Source organism: Bos taurus, chromosome 25, assembly GCF_002263795.3.
Source record: "Bos taurus isolate L1 Dominette 01449 registration number 42190680 breed Hereford chromosome 25, ARS-UCD2.0, whole genome shotgun sequence".
Taxonomy (NCBI): Eukaryota; Metazoa; Chordata; class Mammalia; order Artiodactyla; family Bovidae; genus Bos; species Bos taurus.
This window is the reverse complement of record NC_037352.1, coordinates 21,800,077-21,822,245: the sequence shown is the minus strand read 5'-3', so window position 1 is coordinate 21,822,245 and position 22,169 is coordinate 21,800,077. Positions and strand designations below refer to the sequence as shown.

General features: G+C 46.2%; 1 protein-coding gene across 3 annotated transcripts in view; it reads right to left on the bottom strand.

Moving 5' to 3' along the window:
* The window catches only part of PRKCB (protein kinase C beta), a 375,621-nt gene that overhangs the window by 58,692 nt on the left and 294,760 nt on the right, over positions 1 to 22,169 (bottom strand). For all 3 annotated transcript variants that reach the window (XM_005224690.5, NM_174587.1, XM_015460312.3), the window contains 1 exon segment: positions 3,208 to 3,381. In XM_005224690.5, the coding sequence (XP_005224747.1) occupies positions 3,208 to 3,381 (174 nt within the window).

Below are 22,169 nucleotides of genomic sequence, written 5' to 3'. Positions count from 1 at the left end.
GGAGATTGGGACACAGAGAAACTTCTAGAGTGGCTGCCAAAGTTCTTTCTTGACCTGGATGGTGGTATAAGGAGCTTAACTCTATAAAAACTCATTATTAAAACACTAATTGCGTGTGGTTTCTTCATATTTGTCTTATAATATCTCAAAATTTAAAAATTGAAAGACTTTATAGTGCTGTCTTAAATGAAAGAAATCCGTAAAAAATATATAAAATAAAAGCAAAACAATGACTTAGAAACTGCTATTTAGGGACTTCCCTGGTGGTCCAGTGGCTATGATTCCATCCTCCCAAAGCAGGGAGTCCAGGTTCGATCCCTGGTCAGGGAACTAGATCCCACATGCCATAATTAAGAGTTCCATGCTGCAACTAAAGATCCCGCATGCCACAATAAAGACCCAGCACAGCCTAAATAAATATTTTTAAAGGAAATTGTATTCCTATGGCTGATTCATGTTGATGTATGGCAGCAACAAACACAATATTGTAAAGTAATTATTCCCCAATTAAAAATAAGTAAGTAAAAGAAACTGCTATTTGTCAAAGCTCAGAACCTGAAGCCTGGTCCCCTCTCTCTCTGTTAAAAAGGCAAGTGTTAGAAAGATGTTAATGGCCATGCTAGCACCAAATAGACAGAGAAGGTAATGGCACCCCACTCCAGTACTCTTTCGAGGAAAATCCCATGGACGGACGAGCCTGGAAGGCTGCAGTCCATGGGGTCACTGAGGGTCGGACACGACTGAGCAACTTCACTTTCACTTTTCACTTTCATGCACTGGAGAAGGAAATGGCAACCCACTCCAGTGTTCTTGCCTGGAGAATCCCAGGGACGGGGGAGCCTGGTGGGTTGCCATCTATGGGGACGCACAGAGTCGGACACGACTGAAAGGACTTAGCAGCAGCAGCAGCATCACATAGAAACATCCTCCTCAAGGTACTCAGAAGAATGTACAGTGAACTTAAAAGAACACAATTTAAAATCCGTGCAGCACCCAAAATCACCCTTCAAACTACCCAGCACCATACTGCATGGTGGTACATGCTCCACACACTGGCAAACACGACTTCCGCTCTCTGCCGGCAGCAGAGTGAAAATCTTCTTATAGCCCACTGTCACCAGCAGACCCCGACAAGAGGCTGGTGGGTCAAAGCCTCCGAAAGAAATACTGCACACATTTCCCTAGAATGTTCCCTCTCTCTTGACCTGTGGCAGGGAGATTAGGATTCGGGGCAGGGCCCCAGCAGAAAAAACCATCCCTTCACCCAAAATGCAGATGCCCCTGTGGCATCAAGGAACAACCTAGGGACTCCTTGACTTCTCCAGATTCTGCTATCACAGCAGCTTTACATTGTTTGGTAACATCCCCGTGTCTGTCATCTTTGCTTTAAGAGGAGAAAACAGGACCTAGCTTCTCAAAAAGAGCACCTAGCTTCCTCAGCTCTATAGCTCAGTACCAGTCCAGGCCAAGGCCAATGTTAAATGTCTGTGAAGTGGATAACCAACATTTATGAGTGTTTGGGGGCTTCCCAAGTGGTGCAATAGTAAAGAATCTGCCTGCCAATGTAGGAGTCATGGTTTGATCCCTAGGTCAGGAAGATCCCCTGGAGTAGAAGACAGCAACTCACTCCAGTATTCTTGCCTGGGAAATCCCATGAACAGAGGAGCCTGGGGGGCTACAGTCCATGGGGTCGCACAAGAGTCGGACACGACTGAGCAGCTGAGCAGAACACAAGAGTGTTTACCAGGTAACAAGCACCGTGTTAAGCACGTCTCATGTGTAATCTCATTTCCTCCTCATAGCAACCTTGGATGCAGCTACTTTTATCCCTTTACATATGAAGAGACTGAGGCCCAGCGGGGTTGCATGATTTTCTCAAGGCCACTCAGCCAGAAAATGACAAAGCTGAGATGTGAACCCAGGTCCCTCTGACCCCAATATGTATCAAGAAACTCTCACACCAAGGAAGGAGCCGGGTTCTGACTCTGCCCCTCTCACCACAGGTAGTTCTACCACAAGGGTACAGCCTGCACTGAGAAAACCCATCCCAAACCCAGTTCCGGGTCTTTCTAGGCTGGCGGGGGACTCAGTCGAACTTAGCAGAGCACAGGACTTGGGGATGCTGGAGGAAAAAAGAAACTTTAAAGCACACACAAGTTACAATAGCATCCCATCGCACACAGGAGTTGGGTTCTAAAATCAGAACGAAGGGTGCAAACTGGAGCAAGTCAAAATAATCTTGAACGTGCCCTTAAAGCATCTTTAAGACTCTAGGCCTTTGCCCTGAGAAGCTTCCAAAGCAAGAATTAACTCTTATCTCTTTGCATTTGGGCTCTGCTCTGCCTTCCTTCCCCTACTCCCACCCCCTCCACACACACAGTGTCTGGTACCTGGGAAAGGCTCATAGATGAGGCAGATGGCTGAGAAAGCTAGGTCCTATTTCTGAGAAGGTCGTGCTCTTAAAGCAAAGGAGACAGGGGGAGAGTTACCAGTCAATGCAATGGGGGATGTGACAGCAGAGCCCAGTGAGTTGAATGGGGCCCCAGATTGTGGTCTGATGGCCACAGTGGATGGAGAGCCAGGTCTAGTGTGCACAGGGGGAAGGAAAGAGGTTGTTCGAAGGATGTCTCTCATTCTCACAGATGAAAGTAGAATCACAGTGAATAGCAGATAGTACATAGATTTCCTCTTCTTCTTAGAAGCCTGGCTCTGAGCTCATCAGCCCCTACCCAGGCTGTGCCCCCTGCCCCGGGAGTCCTATGAGGGCCATGCAACCTGCAGCACAGAATCACACATTTATCTGAAGGATCCAGAGGCCCGACCCTGACCCTGTAGGGGCACCTGTGAGGACCTCTGCCCTCATCCCCATCTGTAACTGCTGCTAGAACATCTGAGATTGTGGGACTGAAAGTCCTGAGTTCCTGTCCCCAAGTCACCTCTTGCTGCCAGAGGAAGGCCCTGCTCAGTTGGTTATAAAACCAATTGCCTGAGTTCCTTTATCTTTGTTGAAACAGCATCTGCCTCAGGGGAGAGCGCTTCTCAGTGGCAACCTCAGAAAAATGCTCCACAGCCATCCCTGGGCCTGACAGCTTTCTGTCTCCAGGATGGGAAGGGCCTGGGTGCCTCTATGGGGTGGCCACTGCTAGAACTGCTCTGGCCAAAGCCTGGAAGCCCGGAGGTGGAGGGGTCCAGCCCCCAGGTAGTTACCATGGTCTGGAAGCAGGAATGCAGCTGGGTCAGGAAGGGCGGCTTCCCGGGCAGGGCCAGCACCCGCTTCTCCACCATCGTGCATTCCACGTCATCATCTTGGATGACCACGTCCTTTTTCAGGATCTTCACAGCATACAGCTCATCTGTGCCTTTTCGCTCTGAGAGCATGACCTGCAAGACAGTGGGCATGTCAGTGTAATTGAAGGGGCCCCCAGTGAAGCCACTGGTGGCTGAGGGTCATTCAAATCCATTCAAAGCTCCTTCCACGCGCCCTCAGTGGATGCTGATATGATACATAAAGTTTCCCCCGGACCTTGAACCTTGAATGGCTGAACCCAATCGAAAAGAGGGTGGTTCCAAGACAGAGACAGACTCACCGCCATAGAAAACAAATTTATGGTTACTAAAGGGGAAAGCGGGGGTGGTAGAAGGATAAATTACGGAGAAGGCAATGGCACCCCACTCCAGTACTCTTGCCTAGAAAATCCCATGGACGGAGGAGCCTGGTAGGCTGCAGTCCATGGGGTCGAGAAGAGTTGGACACGACTGAGCGACTTCACTTTCACTTTTCACTTTCAAGCATTGGAGAAGGAAATGGCAACCCACTCCATGTTCTTGCCTGGAGAATCCCAGGGACGGGGGAGCCTGGTGGGCTGCTGTCTATGGGGTCACACAGAGTCGGATACGACTGAAGTGACTTAGCAGCAGCAGGATAAATTAGGAGCTTGGGATTAACAGAGACACACTACTATATATAAAATCGGTAAACAAAAGGGGGCTTCCCAGGGGGCTCCGTGGTAAAGAATTTGCCCATCAAGCAGGAGACTCGGTTTCGATTCCTGGGTCAGGACTATCTCCTGGAAAAGGAAACGGCAACCCACTCCAGTATTCTTGCCTGGGAAACCCCTTGGACAGAGGAGCCTGGCAGGCTATAGTCCATGGGGTCGCAAAAGAGTCAGACACAACTTAGCGACTAAACAACAACATCAAAACAACAAGGATCTACTGTACAGCACAGGGAACTATATTCAGCATCTTGTATTAATAATAACCTCTAATGGAAAAAGAATCTAAAAAAGGAATATAGGTAATATAAACTGAATCACTCTGCTGTACACCTGAAATTAACACAACCTTGTAAATTAACTATCCTTCAATTTTTCAAAAGAAAAAATTTAAAAATAGAAGACAGTTTCAAGAGTGATGAGCATGTATTAAGATATCCCTCTGGGACACATATCAATGTCCAGTCAAACATAAACCCCATGAGGGCAAGTATCTTTGCCTGTTTTGTTTGTTGGTGTACCCCCGCAAGCCTGGAATAGTGTGCCTGGCACACAGCAGATGTTCAAGAAGTATTTGTTGAAGGAAGGAATGATTGAATTCCTGATAAAACTGAATTGGGGGCAATGGTTCTCTTGTTCTTTCAGTTATTTAATATTTACTAAGAGCCTGCTAAGCATGGAGAAACACCATTAGATGAGCAGGCACGTTTCCTGATGCTGCATTCCAGGGAGGAAGGAGGACTTTGGACATTAATTACAGGGATGATTAATGTAATATTTTAACATCCCCTCCTGTGTCCTGGGGCTTCCTTCTACACAGCCGTGGTCACAATCAGAGCATGTTAATCAGCGTGGCTCGTGACACATCATTATTTTCACTGGTTGTGACTGTGCCAGAGGGAAGAGTGACCCGCAGGTACCGTTCTCAAGAAGCCTCTTAGAAGCATGGGGCAGGACCATGTTGTTCAAGACCTAACCTGGTCTGGGGGCTTCTGAGAAGGCTTCCTGGACGAAGAGGCAATCAGATCCAAGTAAGTACACACTGCACACACTGGGTCAGATATTTTGCAGGCAATAATATCAATCGTCACATTATTTTGAGTACCATGTGCCAGACAATGAGTGGTTCTCATTTATTATTTCTCATTCACTTTGCCTAAGACTCTGGGAAGTCAGTACCATTAAGAACTGCATTTCATAGGGAAGAGGCAACATAGGGCTGGCCGATTAAGAGGCACAGACTATTAGGTATAAAATAAGCTACAAGGGTATATGACACAACACAGGAAATACTGCCAATATTTTATAGTAACCATAAATGAAGTTTAACCTTTAAAACTTGAGAATCACTACAATGTATGCCTGCAACTTATACAATATTGTATATCAACTATGCTTCAATAATAAACAAATATAAGTTTTAAATTAATGAATTGAAAAGAGCTCTATCTCATAGGTGGCCCATGGCAGGTAAGTGACCTGTGACACCAAAAATTCAGTTAGGGACAGAGCCAGGATTTGAACCCAGTCTATCTGAACTAGAAGAAATGGGAGTAGCCATCATGGTCAACAAAAGAGTCCTAAATGCAGTACTTAGATGCAATCTCAAAAATGACAGAATGATCTCTGTTCATTTCCAAGGCAAGCCATTCAATATCACAGTAATCCAAGTCTATGCCCCGACCAATAATGCTGAAGAAGCTGAAATTGAATGGTTCTATGAAGATCTACAAGACCTTCTAGAACTAATACTCAAAAAATATGTCCTTTTCATTATAGGGGACTGGAATGCAAAAGTAGGAAATTAAGAAATACCTGGAGTAACAGGCAAATTTGGCTATGGAGTACAGAATGAAGCAGGGCAAAGGCTAATAGAGTTTTGCCAAGAAAACACACTGGTCATAGCAAAACCCTCTTCCAACAACACAAGAGAAGACTCTACACATGGACATCACCAGACGGTCAATATGAAAATCAGATTGATTATATTCTTTGCAGCCAAAGATGGAGAAGCTCTATACAGTCAGCAAAAACAAGACTAGGAGCTGACTGTGTCTCAGAACATGAGCTCCTTATTGCCAAATTCAGACTTAAAATGAAGAAAGTAGGGAAAGCCACTAGATCATTCAGGTATGACCTAAATCAAATTCCTTACAACTATACAGTAGAAGTGAGAAATAGATTTGAGGGATTAGATTGGATAGACAGAGTGCCTGAAGAACTATGGATGAAAGTTCATGACATTGTACAGGAGACAGAGATTAAGACCATCCCCAAGAAAAGGAAATGCAAAAAGGCAAAATGGTTGTCTGAGGAGGTCTTAAAAACAGCTACGAAAAGAAGAGAAGTGAAAGGCAAAGGAGAAAAGGAAAGACACACCCATTTGAATTCAGAGTTCCAAAGAATAGCAAGGAGATATAAAAAAGCCTTCCTCAGTGACCAGTTTAAAGAAATAAAGGAAAACAACAGAATGGGAAAGACTAGAGATCTCTTCAAGAAAATTAGAGATACCAAGGGAATATTTCATGCAAAGATTGGCACAATAAAGGGCAGAAATGGCATGGACCTAACAGAAGCAAAAGATATTAAGAAGAGATGGCAAGAATACACAGAGGAACTATACAAAAAAGACCTTCATGACCCAGATAATCATGATGGTGTGATCACTCACCTAGAGCCAGACATCCTAGAACGTGAAGTCAAGTGGGCCTTAGGAAGCATCACTACGAACAAAGCTAGTGGAGGTGATGGAATTCCAATTAAGCTATTTCAAATCCTAAAAGATGATGTGAAAGTGCTGCACTCAATATGCCAGCGAATTTGGGAAACTCAGCAGTGGCCACAGGACTGGAAAAGGTCAGTTTTCATTCCAATCCCAAAGAAAGGCAATGCCAAAGAATGCTCAAACTACCGCACAACTGCACTCATCTCACACACTAGTAAAGTAATGCTCAAAATTCTCCAAGCCAGGCTTCAGCAATACGTGAACTGTGAACATCCAGATGTTCAAGCTGGATTTAGAAAAGGCAGAGGAACCAGAGGTCAAATTGCCAACACCTGTTGGATCATAGAAAAAGCAAGAGAGTTCCAGAAAAGCATCTACTTCTGCTTTATTGACTATGCCAAAGCCTTTGACTGTGTGGACCACAGCAAACTGAGGAAAATTCTTCAAGAGATGGGAATACCAGACCACCTGACCCGCCTCCTGAGAAATCTGTATGCAGATCAAGAAGCAACAATTAGAACTGGACATGAAACAACAGACTGGTTCCAAATCAGGAAAGGAGTATTGTTACTCTGCTTATTTAACTTATATGCAGAGTACATCATGAGAAATGCTGGGCTGGAGGAAGCACAAGCTGGAATCAAGATTGGTGGGAGAAATATCAATAACCTCAGATATGCAGATGACACCATGCTTATGGCAGAAAGCAAAGAAGAACTAAAGAGACTCTTGACGAAAGTGAAAGAGGAGAGTGAAAAAGTTGGCTTAAAACTCAACATTCAGAAAACTAAGATCATGGCATCTGGTCCCATCACTTCATGGCAAATAGATGGGGAAATAGTGGAAACAGTGACAGACTATTTTTTGGGGCTCCAAAATCACTGCAGATGGTAACTGCAGCCATGAAATTAAAAGACACTTGCTCCTTGGAAGAAAAGTTATGACCAACCTAGACAGCTTATAAAAAGCAGAGACATTACTTTGCCAACAAAGGTCTGTCTAGTCAAAGCTATGGTTTTTCTGGTGGTCATGTAAGGATGTGAGAGTTGGACTATAAAGAAAGCTGAGCACCAAAGAATTGATGCTTTTGAACTGTGGTGTTGGAGAAGACTCTTGAGAGTCCCTTGGACAGCAAGGAGATCCAACCAGTCCATCCTAAAGGAAATCAGTCCTGAATATTCATTGGAAGGACTGATGCTGAGGCTGAAACTCCAATACTTTGGCCACCTGATGCAAAGAACTGACTCATTCGAAAAGACCCTGATGCTGGGAAAGATTGAAGGCAGGAGGAGAAAGGAATGACACAGGATGAGATGGTTGGATGGAATCACCGACTCAATGGATGTGAGTTTGAGTAAACTCTGGCAGTTGGTGATAGACAGGGATGCCTGGTGTGCTGTGGTCCATGGGGTCGCAAAGAGTCAGACACGACTGAGCAACTGAACTGAACTGAACTGAACCTGAACTCAAGGTCTCTGCCTTTATATGCTCCACTTGTCAGAGCTCCAGAAGAATCCTCCAGGAGTTTAGGTGGCTGAGGAAATGAAAATGCTCACCCCTGACTTGGCTGGAGGATCAGACACAGCAAGAGAGGCCTCAGGGGGCCAGAGGGAGCCTCGGGGCAGGAGGGCAGCTCCCATGTTCCGCTCAGCTCCTGCCTGGATATGAGAGGCTTCCCTGGACTCCTGCAGGGAGCTCTCAGCCGAGGTCCCCACCCCTCTGTGCGGTCTCCTGGCCACATCATTTTCTCTCATCAGAGCCAGGGGTGGTCGTGGGCGACACAGATCCAGGAACTTAGAAATCTTAGGGAGAAAGTCCCTGACACACACACTTCCGAAGCAAGAGGGCTTTTGCAGCCTCTTTCTCCCCAAGCCTCACCACAGAAATACGAGCTGCCAAGCTGAGCAGATCCTCGCAGGAGTTGCCTGGGCAGGGCAGGGCTCAAAGTGCTGGACTGTGTGTCTTCAGCTTATTTCCCATCTCTCTCTGCTCCCTCACGGGTACCCAGAGCCGTTTTTCCTTCCCTAGCCCTCACCAAGGCACAAACAGTGACTCCACTAAGCTGTAAAGAGTAGGCTGAAGACAGGCATTTTCTGCTCCCAGATTCCCCAGGAGGCCAGGGCTGGGGAAAGAGCAGGGAGGGCCATGAGCAGAGGTGAATGTGTAGAGGGAGTGAAGGCTGGTAGAAGCCGAGCCGTCAGCTGGGATGACCCCCCAGGACACAGGAGGGGCTCAGCACTTCGAGTGTGGACAGACCTGCTGTCCCGTCACCACTGGTCAATGTACCGTCTAACAATCCTGAATACTTGTAAACACCTCACCCCACCCAACCACCACCACCCAAAAACCCAGGAGAGGGGCCCTGGACTTCTTGAATGTCAGTGCAGCCCCTTGGCTGGAGGAGGAGCAAGACAGATGTCTGGGAATTTCCCCAGGCACCAGGCGCAGGCACCATATGTCTGTTTCAACTACCCCCATTCTACAGATAAACAAACTGAAGCTCAGAGAGCTGAACCTGCTTGAGCTAATGACTGTTTAGTTCACGTTCGATGCATGAGACTGGGCGCTCAGGGCTGGTGCACTGGGACGACACTCAGGGATGGGATGGGAAGGGAGGTGGGAGGCGGGTTCAGGATGGGGGACTCGTGTACACCCATGGCTGATTCGTGTTGATGTATGGCAAAAGCCACTACAATATTGTAAAGTAATTAGCCTCCAATTAAAATAAATTAATTAATTAAAAAATGCAAATCTGACCAGGCTACTCAGATGCCTTAAGTCCCTCAGTGGCTCCCTCAAGTGAAACAATTCCATGACCACGTCCTGTTCTCTCTTTCCCTGTGGCTATTCTACTCCCACGACCTGCAGAGTCCTCTCACACTCGTTCACTGCCCTGAGAGTCTGAGATTCAGCTCAGATGTCACCTTCGTCTATATCCCCCAATGGTCCACAAGACCAAAAGGGTCACTCCCTCCTCTGGACCATGGGACTGCTTTGCAGCTCTGCCAGCTACTTGATGCGGGTGTTCCCTAACTTCAATCACCATTCATGTGCCTTTTTTTTTTTTTTTTCACATTTTTTCCCCTACCACATAAACTGGTATTTCATCAGTATTTTTAAAACCCAGTCACATCTTTACTTAACCACACTTATCTGAAAAGGAAACTCTGGATCACCACCATTAATGGCAAGCCTATCGCATCCTTAAATGAAAGATGAGCAGAAAAATAAATATGAACAGAGCAGCGCTAGGAGATTCTAGCTGGATGCTCCTGGCTGCTGAAAGTGCTGAGCCAGACCCTGCATTTTCTCCTTGTTTAAGGAAAAAAGTGATATTAGCAAATGTTAGCTATTGGTGGCATGCAGTCAACAAATGAGGCTTTCTGGTTCAAGTAATTAGAAAGACTAAGAGAAAACATAAAAAAAGAGAGACTAACCTTATCATGCTGCAATTTAATTTTATTGCACATCACATCTACTTACCACCTTTAAAAACTCAAATTACTAAACTAAAATCGTCTTGCAAATCATCAATACTATGTGCTTTACATCTCAGAAAATACTGTTGCATTCATAGTTACAGTTATTTTTTTGTGTGAAGAGTCTCAGTACCTTGCCTTTCCTAAGCTACAGGAGTAGGGGGAGAATAAGCCAGTACCAGAAGGCCATTCACACAAGTGAAGAGTGTGGTTGTGTCCCAATAAAACTTTATTTATAAAAACAGGTGGTGTGCCCAACACTGGTAGTTTGTTCTAGAACATGTATTTCAAAAAAGATAGATAAAAATCAAGACTGACTGCATTATCAAAAGTGGCTGAAGTTTAAGTTGGAAATGGACCCTAACATACTTTTCAGTTCTTCCAGATCCTTACCAGAATCTTCTGATTGGGCAGGGGGTCTATCTGGCCACAGCTGATTGGATCAGAGGTAGAGAACTGAGGTTAAGCCAATCAGTTAATCAATTAAGGTTGAGCCAATCAGATGCTCTCATTTAAGAATGTGGAATTAGGATACTCCCAGCAGTCAGTCTGGGGTCCTGAAGAGAGAAACAGACAGATCTGCCTAAAGTGGTCTTTTCCTACACTTGATCTTAGCCAAAAGGCTGAGAAGCAATAAGTGGTTCCTTCCTACCACACACAGGCAGAGAAAAATGGCCCAGAGGTGGTGGTGGGGTGTAGGGTGAGGAAAAGAATGTCAGGGAATGATCAAAGGCTTTGCTTTCCAGTTCTTGGTTCCAATCTCTCAGGAGGCTTGGCCGTTTCCATAGAAACCTCCATATCTCCCCAATAAAGTTGTTATTTTATTTATACTACCTTGAGTGGATTTTTATTTCTTAAAGATCCTGTAAGACAAAATTATTGTTTGAGGAGCTCACATTCTTAATACAAAATAAACATTTTGGGGAGTCAAATAGCATCAGGTTAGTACATGACCTAAAACAAGGCAAATTCCATTCTTTATAAACAACAGTGCCTCCAGTATCCTTGCCTGGAAAATCCCATGGACAGAGGAGCCTAGCAGGCTACAGTCCGTGGGTTCCCAAGGAGTCGACGCAACTGAGCGCACAGCACAGATACCTGCCGATCTCAGGATTACATGGGGATATTTGCTTACAAGACAAGGTTTCAAGTGCCACCTCTGGTCTAGAAGCTCTGATTGTGGCCTGGGAGTGAGCATTTTAACAAGCACCTCCCCTTGATTCTAATTACTAAATGTGTTGCTCTGAGGAACCATGCGTGTGTGTGTGTGTGTGTGTGTGTGTGTGTGTGTGTGTTAGTTGCTCAGTCATATCTGACTCTTTGTGACCCGATGGACTACAGCTCTCTAGGCTCCTCTGTCCCTGGAATTCTCCAGGCAAGAACACCACAGTGGTTTGCCATTCCCTTCTCCAGAGGATCTTCTGGACCCAGGGATCAAACCCAGGTCTCCCACTGTGGGCAGAGTCTTGACCATCTGAGCCACCAGAGAAGCCGCTGAAGGTCCAAGATATGTGCCCTTTCTCAAAGGGCAGAGTCTGTGCCCTGTCCCGTGAACGTGGGCAAGTCTGTGAAGTATTATCAAATCGACTAATTTACTGTAAGAGCGAGGACGTTCCACAGGTAAAACTCTTGAGTTTCCCAACACTTTTTCTGCAGTCAAGGGAACTGCAAGACAAGTTAATATTAACATAATCAAGCTTTCCTTTCAATAGGAATCCTAGCCTTGGAGGGCTTTTTGAGAGCTTCCTGAGAGCTTCCCCCACACCACGAAGGAAGTGATATTCTGTGGCGGTTTCAAAACATGTCTACAGACATTTGCTGTTTCTCAAAGGGCAGAGTCTGTGTGTGCCCTGTCCCTGGAATGCAGGCAGCCTCTGTGACTGCTCCAGTGAATGGAGCACTGCGTGACTCTGGAGGCAGCCGCTTCTCTTGGGACACCTGCCTTTGGAGCCCCGAGGCCACCGTGCCAGCAAGGCTACAGAATGAGGCCATGTGGACAGGAGAGGCCTGGAGAAGACACAAAGAACTTGCTGTCCACACAGCACTGGGAACTCCAGCCCCAGCCGTCCCTGCTCCAGCCACTGCAGGACAGACCCCAAACCACAACCACCCAGGGGGTGTTCCCAATCTTCTGACTCTCAGAAACCATGAGAGGTAATAACATATGAGTGGCGTCGTTTGGGGGTCTTTGGGCTTCTCTGGTGGCTCAGATGGTAAAGAATCTGCCTGCAATGTGGAAGACCTAGGTTCGATCCCTGGGTCGGGAAGATTCCCTGGAGAAGGGAATGGCTACCCACTCCAGTATTCTTGCCTGGAGAATTGCATGGACAGAGAAGCCTGGCGGGCTACAGTTGTTGTTTTAGACCTCTGAGTTTGGGGACAATCTGTGGTACAACAGGAGGCAACTAGAATAGATTCATCTAAGTTCACGTGTGCCCTAAAGCAACCCGTTCTTGTCAGCTGTGGCCCCTGTTACCTGGCTTTATTTATGTCCTGTGTTTAATTATGCACACTCTTTTCAATCCAAAAATGTTTAAGGCTTCGGTTGAGATGGGCAATGGAAACAGAATTCATCCTGCCTTCCAAATGAGTCACCTTTTCTAGTTTCATCCCGGACCTAGAAGACTGGCCAATTCATTCATTGTTCAGTAAACACGAATTAAGTGTCTGGAATATTCTGGGCGCTGAGGATGCAGAATGACAATGCCTTCAGGAAGCTTACACACCAGCACAAATGATTCCCATTCAATTATGATTAAACTCCTGAAAGAGAAGTGCACGGCGCCCATTGTGAGTGTTCACACGGAGGACTTAACCTGATGTGGTGGGCCAGCAAAAGATGCCCTGGGGAAGTGATGGTTAGGCTGAGACCTGAAGAACTGCCAGGACTAGCAAGGTGGAGATGGGGGAAGGCATATTCCGGGCAAAGGGAAGCAAACTGTGTTCTCTTCAAATGAAACCAACCTGGATCCATAAACCTTGATAGGAAGTGAGTGCTCAAGTTCTAGAATTCAAATTCCAGATTCTAACTCCCAGCTCTCTGAGATGTAGCAAACAATCATCAGCACTGGCAACAAGGTGGCGGCGGGGGAGGGGCGGCTGGACAGAGAACAGGGGACATTCAAAGGGAATGGGCCTGTATATGTGCCAGGAAGAAAGCAGGCAATGTTGGGGGGACCAGCATATAAGGGAAGGTGGCTAGTTTGGGGCTAATAATGATAACTACCCCTACTTCTTATTTACATGGTGCATCATCTCATGTAATTCCACACAGATGCAGTGCAGGTACTGCTACTGCTACTCACAGAGGAGGAAGCCAGGGCTTAGAGAAGTGAGGTGAGGGGTCTAAAGTCACTCCACTAGGAAGTGACCCTTGGAGGTTATCTGTCTCCAAAGTCCATGCTCTTAACCATCTGATTCTCTGAGCCCTATGAATCAAGGGTTGAGTCATGAGGCTGCACCATCTGCATATTATTGCTGGAGTGTTTCAAATCTGACTCCAGATCCTGGCCCTGTTCTGCTTTCCCTACCCACCTCTCTTGTTGAGGCTTTGGCCCCTATGTCCTAACTCATGGCCAAGACAGAACAGTAGGTTATTTCTCCATTTCTTATACAACCAGGAACAAACCAGTCATCGACTTGTCCAGATGAGCTTAGTCTGAGTTAGTGCTGCAGCCATGATTCCAGTTCATCCATCCAGTCCCTGAGCCCTCCTGGGAATTCTGTGCCAGCCATGATGCTAGGCACTGGTAATGCACCTACAAACAGGATAGACATGGCCCTGCTTCTAAGGAGTAAGTGGCTGAGAAGATCTTACCTGCCTCCTCCTGTGCCCTCAAGTAGGGTTGGAACAAGAGAAAGAAATGGCAGAAAAACAGCCCGAGCACCAGCAATGGCGATGCCATGCTCTAAAATGTTCCTTTCTGTAGACATGGTTTTTTATTGTCTGCAGTTTCTGGAGCTTCCACTTCAGTTAATACCAACATCGAGGGCGTGGGCTGTTTGTTCAGCTGTCCCTCCATCTCCTGGGTGAGGATTCCAAACAGACTGAAAGGCTGTGCTGAAGTGATGTTCTTATCAAATTCCCAGCCACATCTGTTCCCCGAGAATCTTTTGGGAGAGATGTGATAAACAGCAGCAGCTCCAATGACAGCAGATAAAGTGGAGAGTAGCCCAGGGATTCCTAACTGGAAAGTCGGTGGAGATGAACTTTACTGGGAAATCCAAACAGGAAAATGTGCCTGGAACCTTGGCTCTTGGGGGACGGGACAAGACGGCATTATGGTTAGGTCACGGACTTTAGAAATAGGAGACCTGGTAAATATCCAAGTTCCACCACATACTAGCTGTGTGGCCTCGGGAAAGTCACTTACCTTTTCTGAACCTTAATTGCCTCATCTAGAAAACAGGGAAACTACCAATGCTCAGCTTTGGGTGGTGCTAAGGAAACTTGAGGGGATCAAGAACGAAAACGGTACATATGAATTCAGCACCGTTCTGGGGAAATGAAGAGTACTTAGGAACTGGTACTAGTTACAATAACAAGAACCACAAGTCTATTCTTGCACACTTCAGGAGACCAGAAATTGAGGTAGGGTTTGTGCCTCCTTAAGGTTTTGAGGGATGATCAGTTCCAGAGGTCTCCCCCGGCTTCTGCAGTTGCCAGCTATCCTCCGCCAGTGGACACATCACCCGAGTCTCTTCCTCCATCTTCACATGCTGTTCTTCCCTGTGTCTCTGTCTAAATGGCCTTTTCTTATAAAGAGATATGTCATTGGATTAAGGCCACCCTGAGCTCATCTGAACTTGACATCTGCAAAGACCCTCTGCCCAGGTTGGGCTTCCCTCATAGCTCAGTCGGTAAAGAATCTGCCTGCAATACAGGAGACCTGGGTTCAATTCCTGGGTCGGGAAGATCCCCTGCAGAAGGAAATGGCAATCCACTCCAATATTCTTGCCTGGAAAATCTCATGGACAGAGGAGCCTGGCAGGCTACAGTCCATGGGGTTGCAAGAGTAGGCCACAACTTAGTGACTAAATCACCACCAGTCTAGGTGGAATTCACAGGATCAGCAGTTAAACTTGAATATATATACTGGGTGGAGACAATTCAGCCCACTAGCCTCGCTGGTTATCATCAGCTTCATCTTTTCAGAGAATGACCGAGGAGACGGCTTGTGAGCCCTGAACACAGCTCTTAACCGGCTAAGGAGACTGGCCCCGAGGGAACTGTGTGTCTGTGTGCTTATTGACAGGAGAGGGCAATGACAGTTGGGGACCAAGGCCCCACTCCCCACTCCCCCAACTTCAACAGACGCCTGCTGAAAGTCCAAAGCCGAACTGAGCCTCCCTCAATTGCTCTCTCTTGCATCTCTCATCCAGTGCCTCAAGTTTTATCAACTACACCTTCAAAAAACGTCCACCCCCAACCTCCTTCCTGATCTAAGCCACCATGATTCGCACCCTGGTCTCTTGCAATTGCCTCCTGCATAATTCTGTTTCCACTCTACCTGCTCCCAACCTCCACAGACACTTTGTCCTGCCTGTGGGACTCTTCCCCGGAGATGCTCAACAGCGTGCTTTCTTACCTCGTTCAGTGTGACCTCCTCGAAGAGGTCCTCCCTGACCACCTTCCATCAAGTGGCAGCCCCTCTGCCACTCCCCACTCCCTTCCTCTTCCCAGCACTCACCACATCTGGCATCCTGTTCCCCTCCATTTGTTTCTTTTCTCCCTCCCTAGAAGGTAAGCTCCAGGAGAGCAGCTGTTTGGTTTGACTGCTTCACTGTCACATCACCCACGTCTAAACACTCAATAAATATTTCGTGAATAAATAAATGAAAAGATCTGAGTGAGAGGTGTGCCTTCTAAGTTGTTTCAGTCGTGCCCAACTCTTTATGACCCCACAGACTATAGCCAGCCACGCTTCTCTGTCCATGGCATTCTCAACAACGCTGGAGTGCGTTGCCATGCCCTCCTCCAGGGGATCTTCCCAACCCAGGGATTGAACCCAAGTCTTGTATGTTTCCTGCACTGGCAGGTGGCTTCTTTTTCACTAGAACACCTGGGAAGCCCATGAATGAGGAGAAAGGAATTAAAAAGAAACCCTAGGTCTAGGTCACTAAAAATCTTTAGTGATTTAGCTCTCAGCATCATTTAATTTATCTATGGTTACATCCAACTTATAATTCACAATATATTTGAGGCAGCATTCAAGATTATGTAATATTAAACAAGTGGATTTTATGTTATGTAAATTACACCTTGGTAAACCTGGTTAAAAATGATTATATAGTACATAGTATGTATTTAAGAATGGTACAGAAAAACCCGAATAAACTTTTTGCCCAACCCCCAACATGTGTGTGTGTGAGTGTGTGTGGATGGGTATGCATGTATATATATGTGTATGTGTGTATTTTATAAATATAGTATGTGTGTTTGTATGTATTGTACTATTAGCTTCCTAAAGACCAAAGCAACCAGAATTACGTGAAACGATGACAAAAGTTTATATTTCCTATAAAGAAAATCATTGGTTGCAGAGAGAAATAAGCTTTTCCTGGAACTCAGGTCTAGAAGAAATGTCTCGTGTGGATCGTGAACATGCAGTGCTGCCATGGAGGATGTTCTTAGCAACATCCCTGCGACAGGGTCAGAGGAGGTCGAAGGGAGACCATTCCATCGAGCACGATCAGAGCCCACAAGTTTGACTAATATACAGGGGCCAGGAAAAGATGGTAACTGGATGAACTCAGACGGTGCATCTTAAACTAGAGAGACACATCTGGGGCTCACAGAGTCCCCAAACAGTAATTCGGGAGGAGAGGGTCTGTAAGGTGCAGGGAGCTGAGGGTGCACGGGAGAGGGATGCAAAAGCAAGTCAAAGCCAGGTATGTAGCAGGCAGGCCTCCAGGGGGACCCCGAGCCCCTCTGCCCGCCTCTCCCACACCCACCACACTACAGAGCTGGCTTGTGGACAAGGCTGGGTGCGAGTCTGCGGGACGTAGTGGGGCGCTGATCTCTGGCAAGCATGAACCCTCCTCTATTTTAGGGTTCCATCTCTTTGAGGGTCCCCTTGCCCTCTGGGAATGTCTCCTACTTTGGCTCCACCTTTTCCCTCTGAAGACCTAGAGTACTTTAGACCAGCTCAGTTCTGTCTTCAGGCAAATCCAGTTTCCCCCACCCTCCCCTCCCCTTTGCTTGGCTTTGCCTCGAAAGCCTGCTTGTACTGAGCTCCTGTTTCTCCAGGCTGCACACTGGAACTCCCTGCGGAGCTTTTACAAGCTGATGCTTGGACCACACTCCAGACCAATTAAGTAGGAATCTTCTAAATAGTGGGGGCCTTCCTGTGCTAGGCCTGGCCTGCCGTGGGGGAGGATGAGGAGAGGCCATCAGGATGGTACTGTCATCAGGGGTTGGAGCACTGGGCAAACATTGGCCACTGTTCTCCTTGGGGGCTTTCGCCCACTTGGGGGGAGGATTTTGAGAGAGACTTGGGTGCAGCCGGGTTACAAGATGAAGGTGAGTGTCCACATCCTCTTCTCTTTACAACACAGCAGGTATCCTGACAAGCTCTTTGATGTAAGAATGAGACTGTGACCTTGACAAAACTGATAAGCTCAAAGTTTATATCTAATTAGAGCTGTAAAATCACAGTAGGTACAAGTTCAGTTCTGGATTCAAAGCATCACTCTATCATGTGCTTGCTGTGTGATCTCGGGCAAGTTATTCAACCTCCCTGACTCTTGGTTCCCTCATATATATATAAGGGGCACAGTGACAGTCCTCCTTCCTAGGGCTGTTGTGAGAGCAAGTGACATAATACAAGTGACGTTCAGAGCCTGGCATATATCAAGCCATTTTGTTTATGCCTCAGACAATAAAGAATTGGTGTACCCATGCAGGAGACAGGGGCTCAATCCCTGGGCTGGAAAGATCCCCTGGAGAAGGGAATGGCAACACACTCCAGTGTATTTTCTTGGGAAATCCCATCAACAGGGGAGCCTGGCAGACTACAATCCATCCATACGGTGGCAAAGAGTTGGTCACGACTGAGCCACTAAACACAGGTCTTAGTTGCGGCATGTGAACTCTTAGCTGTAGCGCGTGGGATCTAGTTCCCCCTGGAGCCTTAGCCGCTGGACCACCAGGGAAGTCCCAGGCAATGTTGTTAAAGCGAAGGAATAAATACAGAAAATAAGAGGGATGCTCCGGCTCCTTCAGTGGGGACAGCAGTTCCTTCCCACATTCTCCAGATGGCAGAGAGTGAACCAGAGCCATAGACCAAAATTTCTGCAAAATCTATTTCCCAGGAGATCCTTACGCGCAGCCCAGAGTGAAAGGCAAGGTCGTACTGTCTGTGTTTAGAGGTGGGGCTGGCACGAGCCCTCCTGGAGAGGCTAAGAGGACTCTCCCGCAGGGAGCGGCATGTTCAGGCCAGACGGGACTTCCCTGCAGAATCAGCAGACCATCTGTCATCTTCTAACATTCTGAACGGGGAAGTGATGATACACCCTGAACTCCAGGCCCCTCTAGACTCATCTTCTCTGGCAAAGCCCTCCTTCAGACTGGGCTGGGTTTGAAGAGTTGGCTTAGGCACCCCCCAACCTCTGATAACCAGAGGCATGGAATGAGGGACAGAGCCATTCCAATCAGGAGACCCTGGAGGTGGATGTGGGGGTAAATGTAAACCACAGTCCACCAAGTCATAGGGTCGCGAGAGTGATTCGATGATACACAGCATCTTAAGAGAGAAAGTGTGCACGCTTAGTCGTGCCTGACTCTTTGCAACCCTGTGGACTGTAGCCCGCCAGGCTCCTCTGTCCATGGGATTCCCCAGGCAAGAATACTAGAATGGGTTGCCACTTCCTCCTCCAGGGGGATCTTCCCAACCCAGTGATCGAACCTACACCTCCTGTGTCTCCTGCATTGGCAGGTGGATTCTTTACTGGCGAGCCACCTAGGAAGCCACATGGCATCTTAAGAGTTTAACGCCTAGAACCAGAACTCAATTCACCATGCCCATCATGGTTGATGAATTCTTTATTACCTTGTGAGGTTCTCCCAAATGTCAACTTTCACCAGACACGAGGATGTTCTAACATATTCTAGGTTATCTTGGAGGCCCTAATTTAATTCTTCAAAGTGTACTGTTATTGTTTAAACTTTGGGTCATATTTTCTAAGCATAATATATCCACACATATGTGTGTTCAAATTTTGTATTTGATGGTGGACTCACTAAATAGAATACAAAATCATGTGGTTTAAGGGAATTAAATACATTTGCTTCTAGCAGCAAACTGGAAGTTAGCCATCTAGAAATGGTTTCTGGCTTCTAATAGCTCCTTTTGGAGGAGCAACTTGGGTAGACTTGCAAATTGAAGAAGTACTTCAGGAAAAATCGAGAAGCGGTATAGTGGGAAAGGATGCTAATTGGGAGTTAATAGAGTGGATCTGGGTAGCACTGCATCACTTTGTGGGTACAGTGTTCAAGTTGGCAAGACAAAAATAAGAGCAGTGATACTCAGCATGCAGATCAACTGGGTTATTTCATGATTTATTATGTAAGGTTTTCCTTATTTAAAATAAAATCTCTTTATATGGTTACATACCGTATGATTCCAACTATATGACATTCTGGAAAAGGCAAAACCATGGAGACAGTAAAAAGATCAGTGGTTGCTAGGGGGTAAGGGGGTGGGAGGGATGAACAGGCGGAGCGTAGAGGATTTTTAGGGCAGTGCAACTACTTTGTAAGATACTATAACGGTTGATGCACGTCGATATACATCTGTCTAAATATGTAGAACGTACACCACCAAGAATGAACCCTAATGTAAACTGTGGACTTCAGGTGATAAGGACGTGACCATGTGGGTTTATTGATTATAATGAATGTACCACTCAAGTGGGAGATGTTTATAATGGGGGAAGCATGGAGCTGAGTGACAGATAAATTGAGTTTTCAGATCAGAGGTCAGGATGACAGGTGGGATTAAGATTTAAGCCTTTTAAAATGATGCCATGTCACCCACTAGATTTAATCAAGTGTCAACTTTTTCCCCACTAGCAGAGAAAGCCAGTGGAAGTGTGAAACAAAGTTTAGAATGGAGGTACTTTTGGCCGAGTCATCTCTGGCTCCTGTGGACCTGCTATTGTTGGGCAAATGTCACTACACCCATGGAAGGAATGACTCACAGTCACTGCTGGGAAGAGGAGAAGGAATATGAAGATTTAAACCTGAAACGCTGAGCCCTTGTGTTTTAAATGAAGATGGTTCATTGGATTCCATAAGAAATGTCTGATTGGGTTGTAATAAGAAATTCAAAACAACTATTATATTTCAAAACTCTGGCTGTATTACTTCTAATTATTCATATCAGAGAACTGATACAGTGGAATTGATAGGTATCAATTCGAGTTATTGACGTGTTCTCTTGAGCTCAAATCAATGTTGGTGACCTGTAGGTTGGCTTAGTTACTTTTCTTTGAATCATACATTGTATTTGACAAAGCTAGATGGTTAAAATAAAAGCAGATTTAATTCAACTGCTTTTTAAACAGTCTCAGGGAAGACAAACCAACAATTGATGCCTTTCATCAAAAGAAAACATAGTGAAACCCTTAAGGGTTCATCATTCATTTCAACAATTAGGCAGACAAAGGAATCCCATTTCTCTATAATCTGAAGCGCTCTGTGTACACAAGCCTCCCTTTGTGGTTGGTGTCACAGACTGAGAGAGAATGGGCTTTCTCTGAGGGGAGTGGAGTATGTTGAGTGCCCTGGAGGCTGTGTGGCATAGCGGCTATACCTTCAAGAGGCAGACTCGGGTTTGAACGTGCATCCACAGCCGCATGAATCTGGAGTCTCTGCGCTCAACCCTGAGCCTCCACTCCCTCATCTGCAAAATGGAAATAATGACAGCACCCACCTCCTAAGATCATTGTTAAGATTAAATGAGCAATGCATATAAAACACTTAGGTTCTCAGTGCTCAGACTATATTATCAATCTCTGCAGCAATGTTCAATGAGGTCAACGCATGCATATATGCTAAGTTGCTTCAGTCATGTCTGACTCTTTGTGACCCTATGGACTGTAGCCCACCAGACTCCTCTGTCCATGGGATTCTCCAGGCAAGAATACTGGAGTGGGTTGCCATGCCCTTCTCCAGGGCATCTTCCCGATCCAGGGACTGAACTGTCTCTTGCACTGGCAGGTGGGTTCTTTACCACTAGCACCACAATACATAATATGAAATGGAACCAAGGGACTGGTAAGGATTGAACAAACTATGGCATGCTTAGTTATATTAACCATCCATACTTGTACATTCCAAATATTTACCATGGGCATTGGATTATAATCTATAGGCCTCTGCAATCATGTTTGTTGTAGAAAAGATTATGGGTTATGCTTAGTAAACAGGGATTCATCTTAACAGGACAAGAATTTCTGAAATAGCAAGTAAAGATGCGGTTGAGATGGATGCGCAGAGGGTGAACTATGACAGCACATTAATTGGACCAGAGGCCATGAATTATCGCCTGAAACAGAGATCCCATGTTAATAGGCTCTATCTGACCCTTCGTAAGAGAACTAGATTTAACTTTTTATTATTTTCCCCAAAGAGCCAGGCAATGTTTTGAAGAATCTACAGATCGGAAGGGAACACAGGCCCATGTGCCATGCAGCCCAGCATTTTCTTCCTTCTCTTTGAGGAGCTTCCCAGACCACAGCTGCTTTTCAGACAGTCCATTCCTGTTGTCCTTCCTGACAGATGGTTGGAAAAGTGACCTGTCCTCCCGGCCAAAGCTAACTGGATCTCATGATCCCTGAGCCATATTGGCCCATCAGTCTTTTTCCTAGGGCTTTAAATTCTAGGCTGTTCTAGATTTGGGGATTCGATTGAGAATGGAGAAGTGCTGGAAGGCTGAGGGAGGTGTTGCTGAGGCACAGTCAGAACAA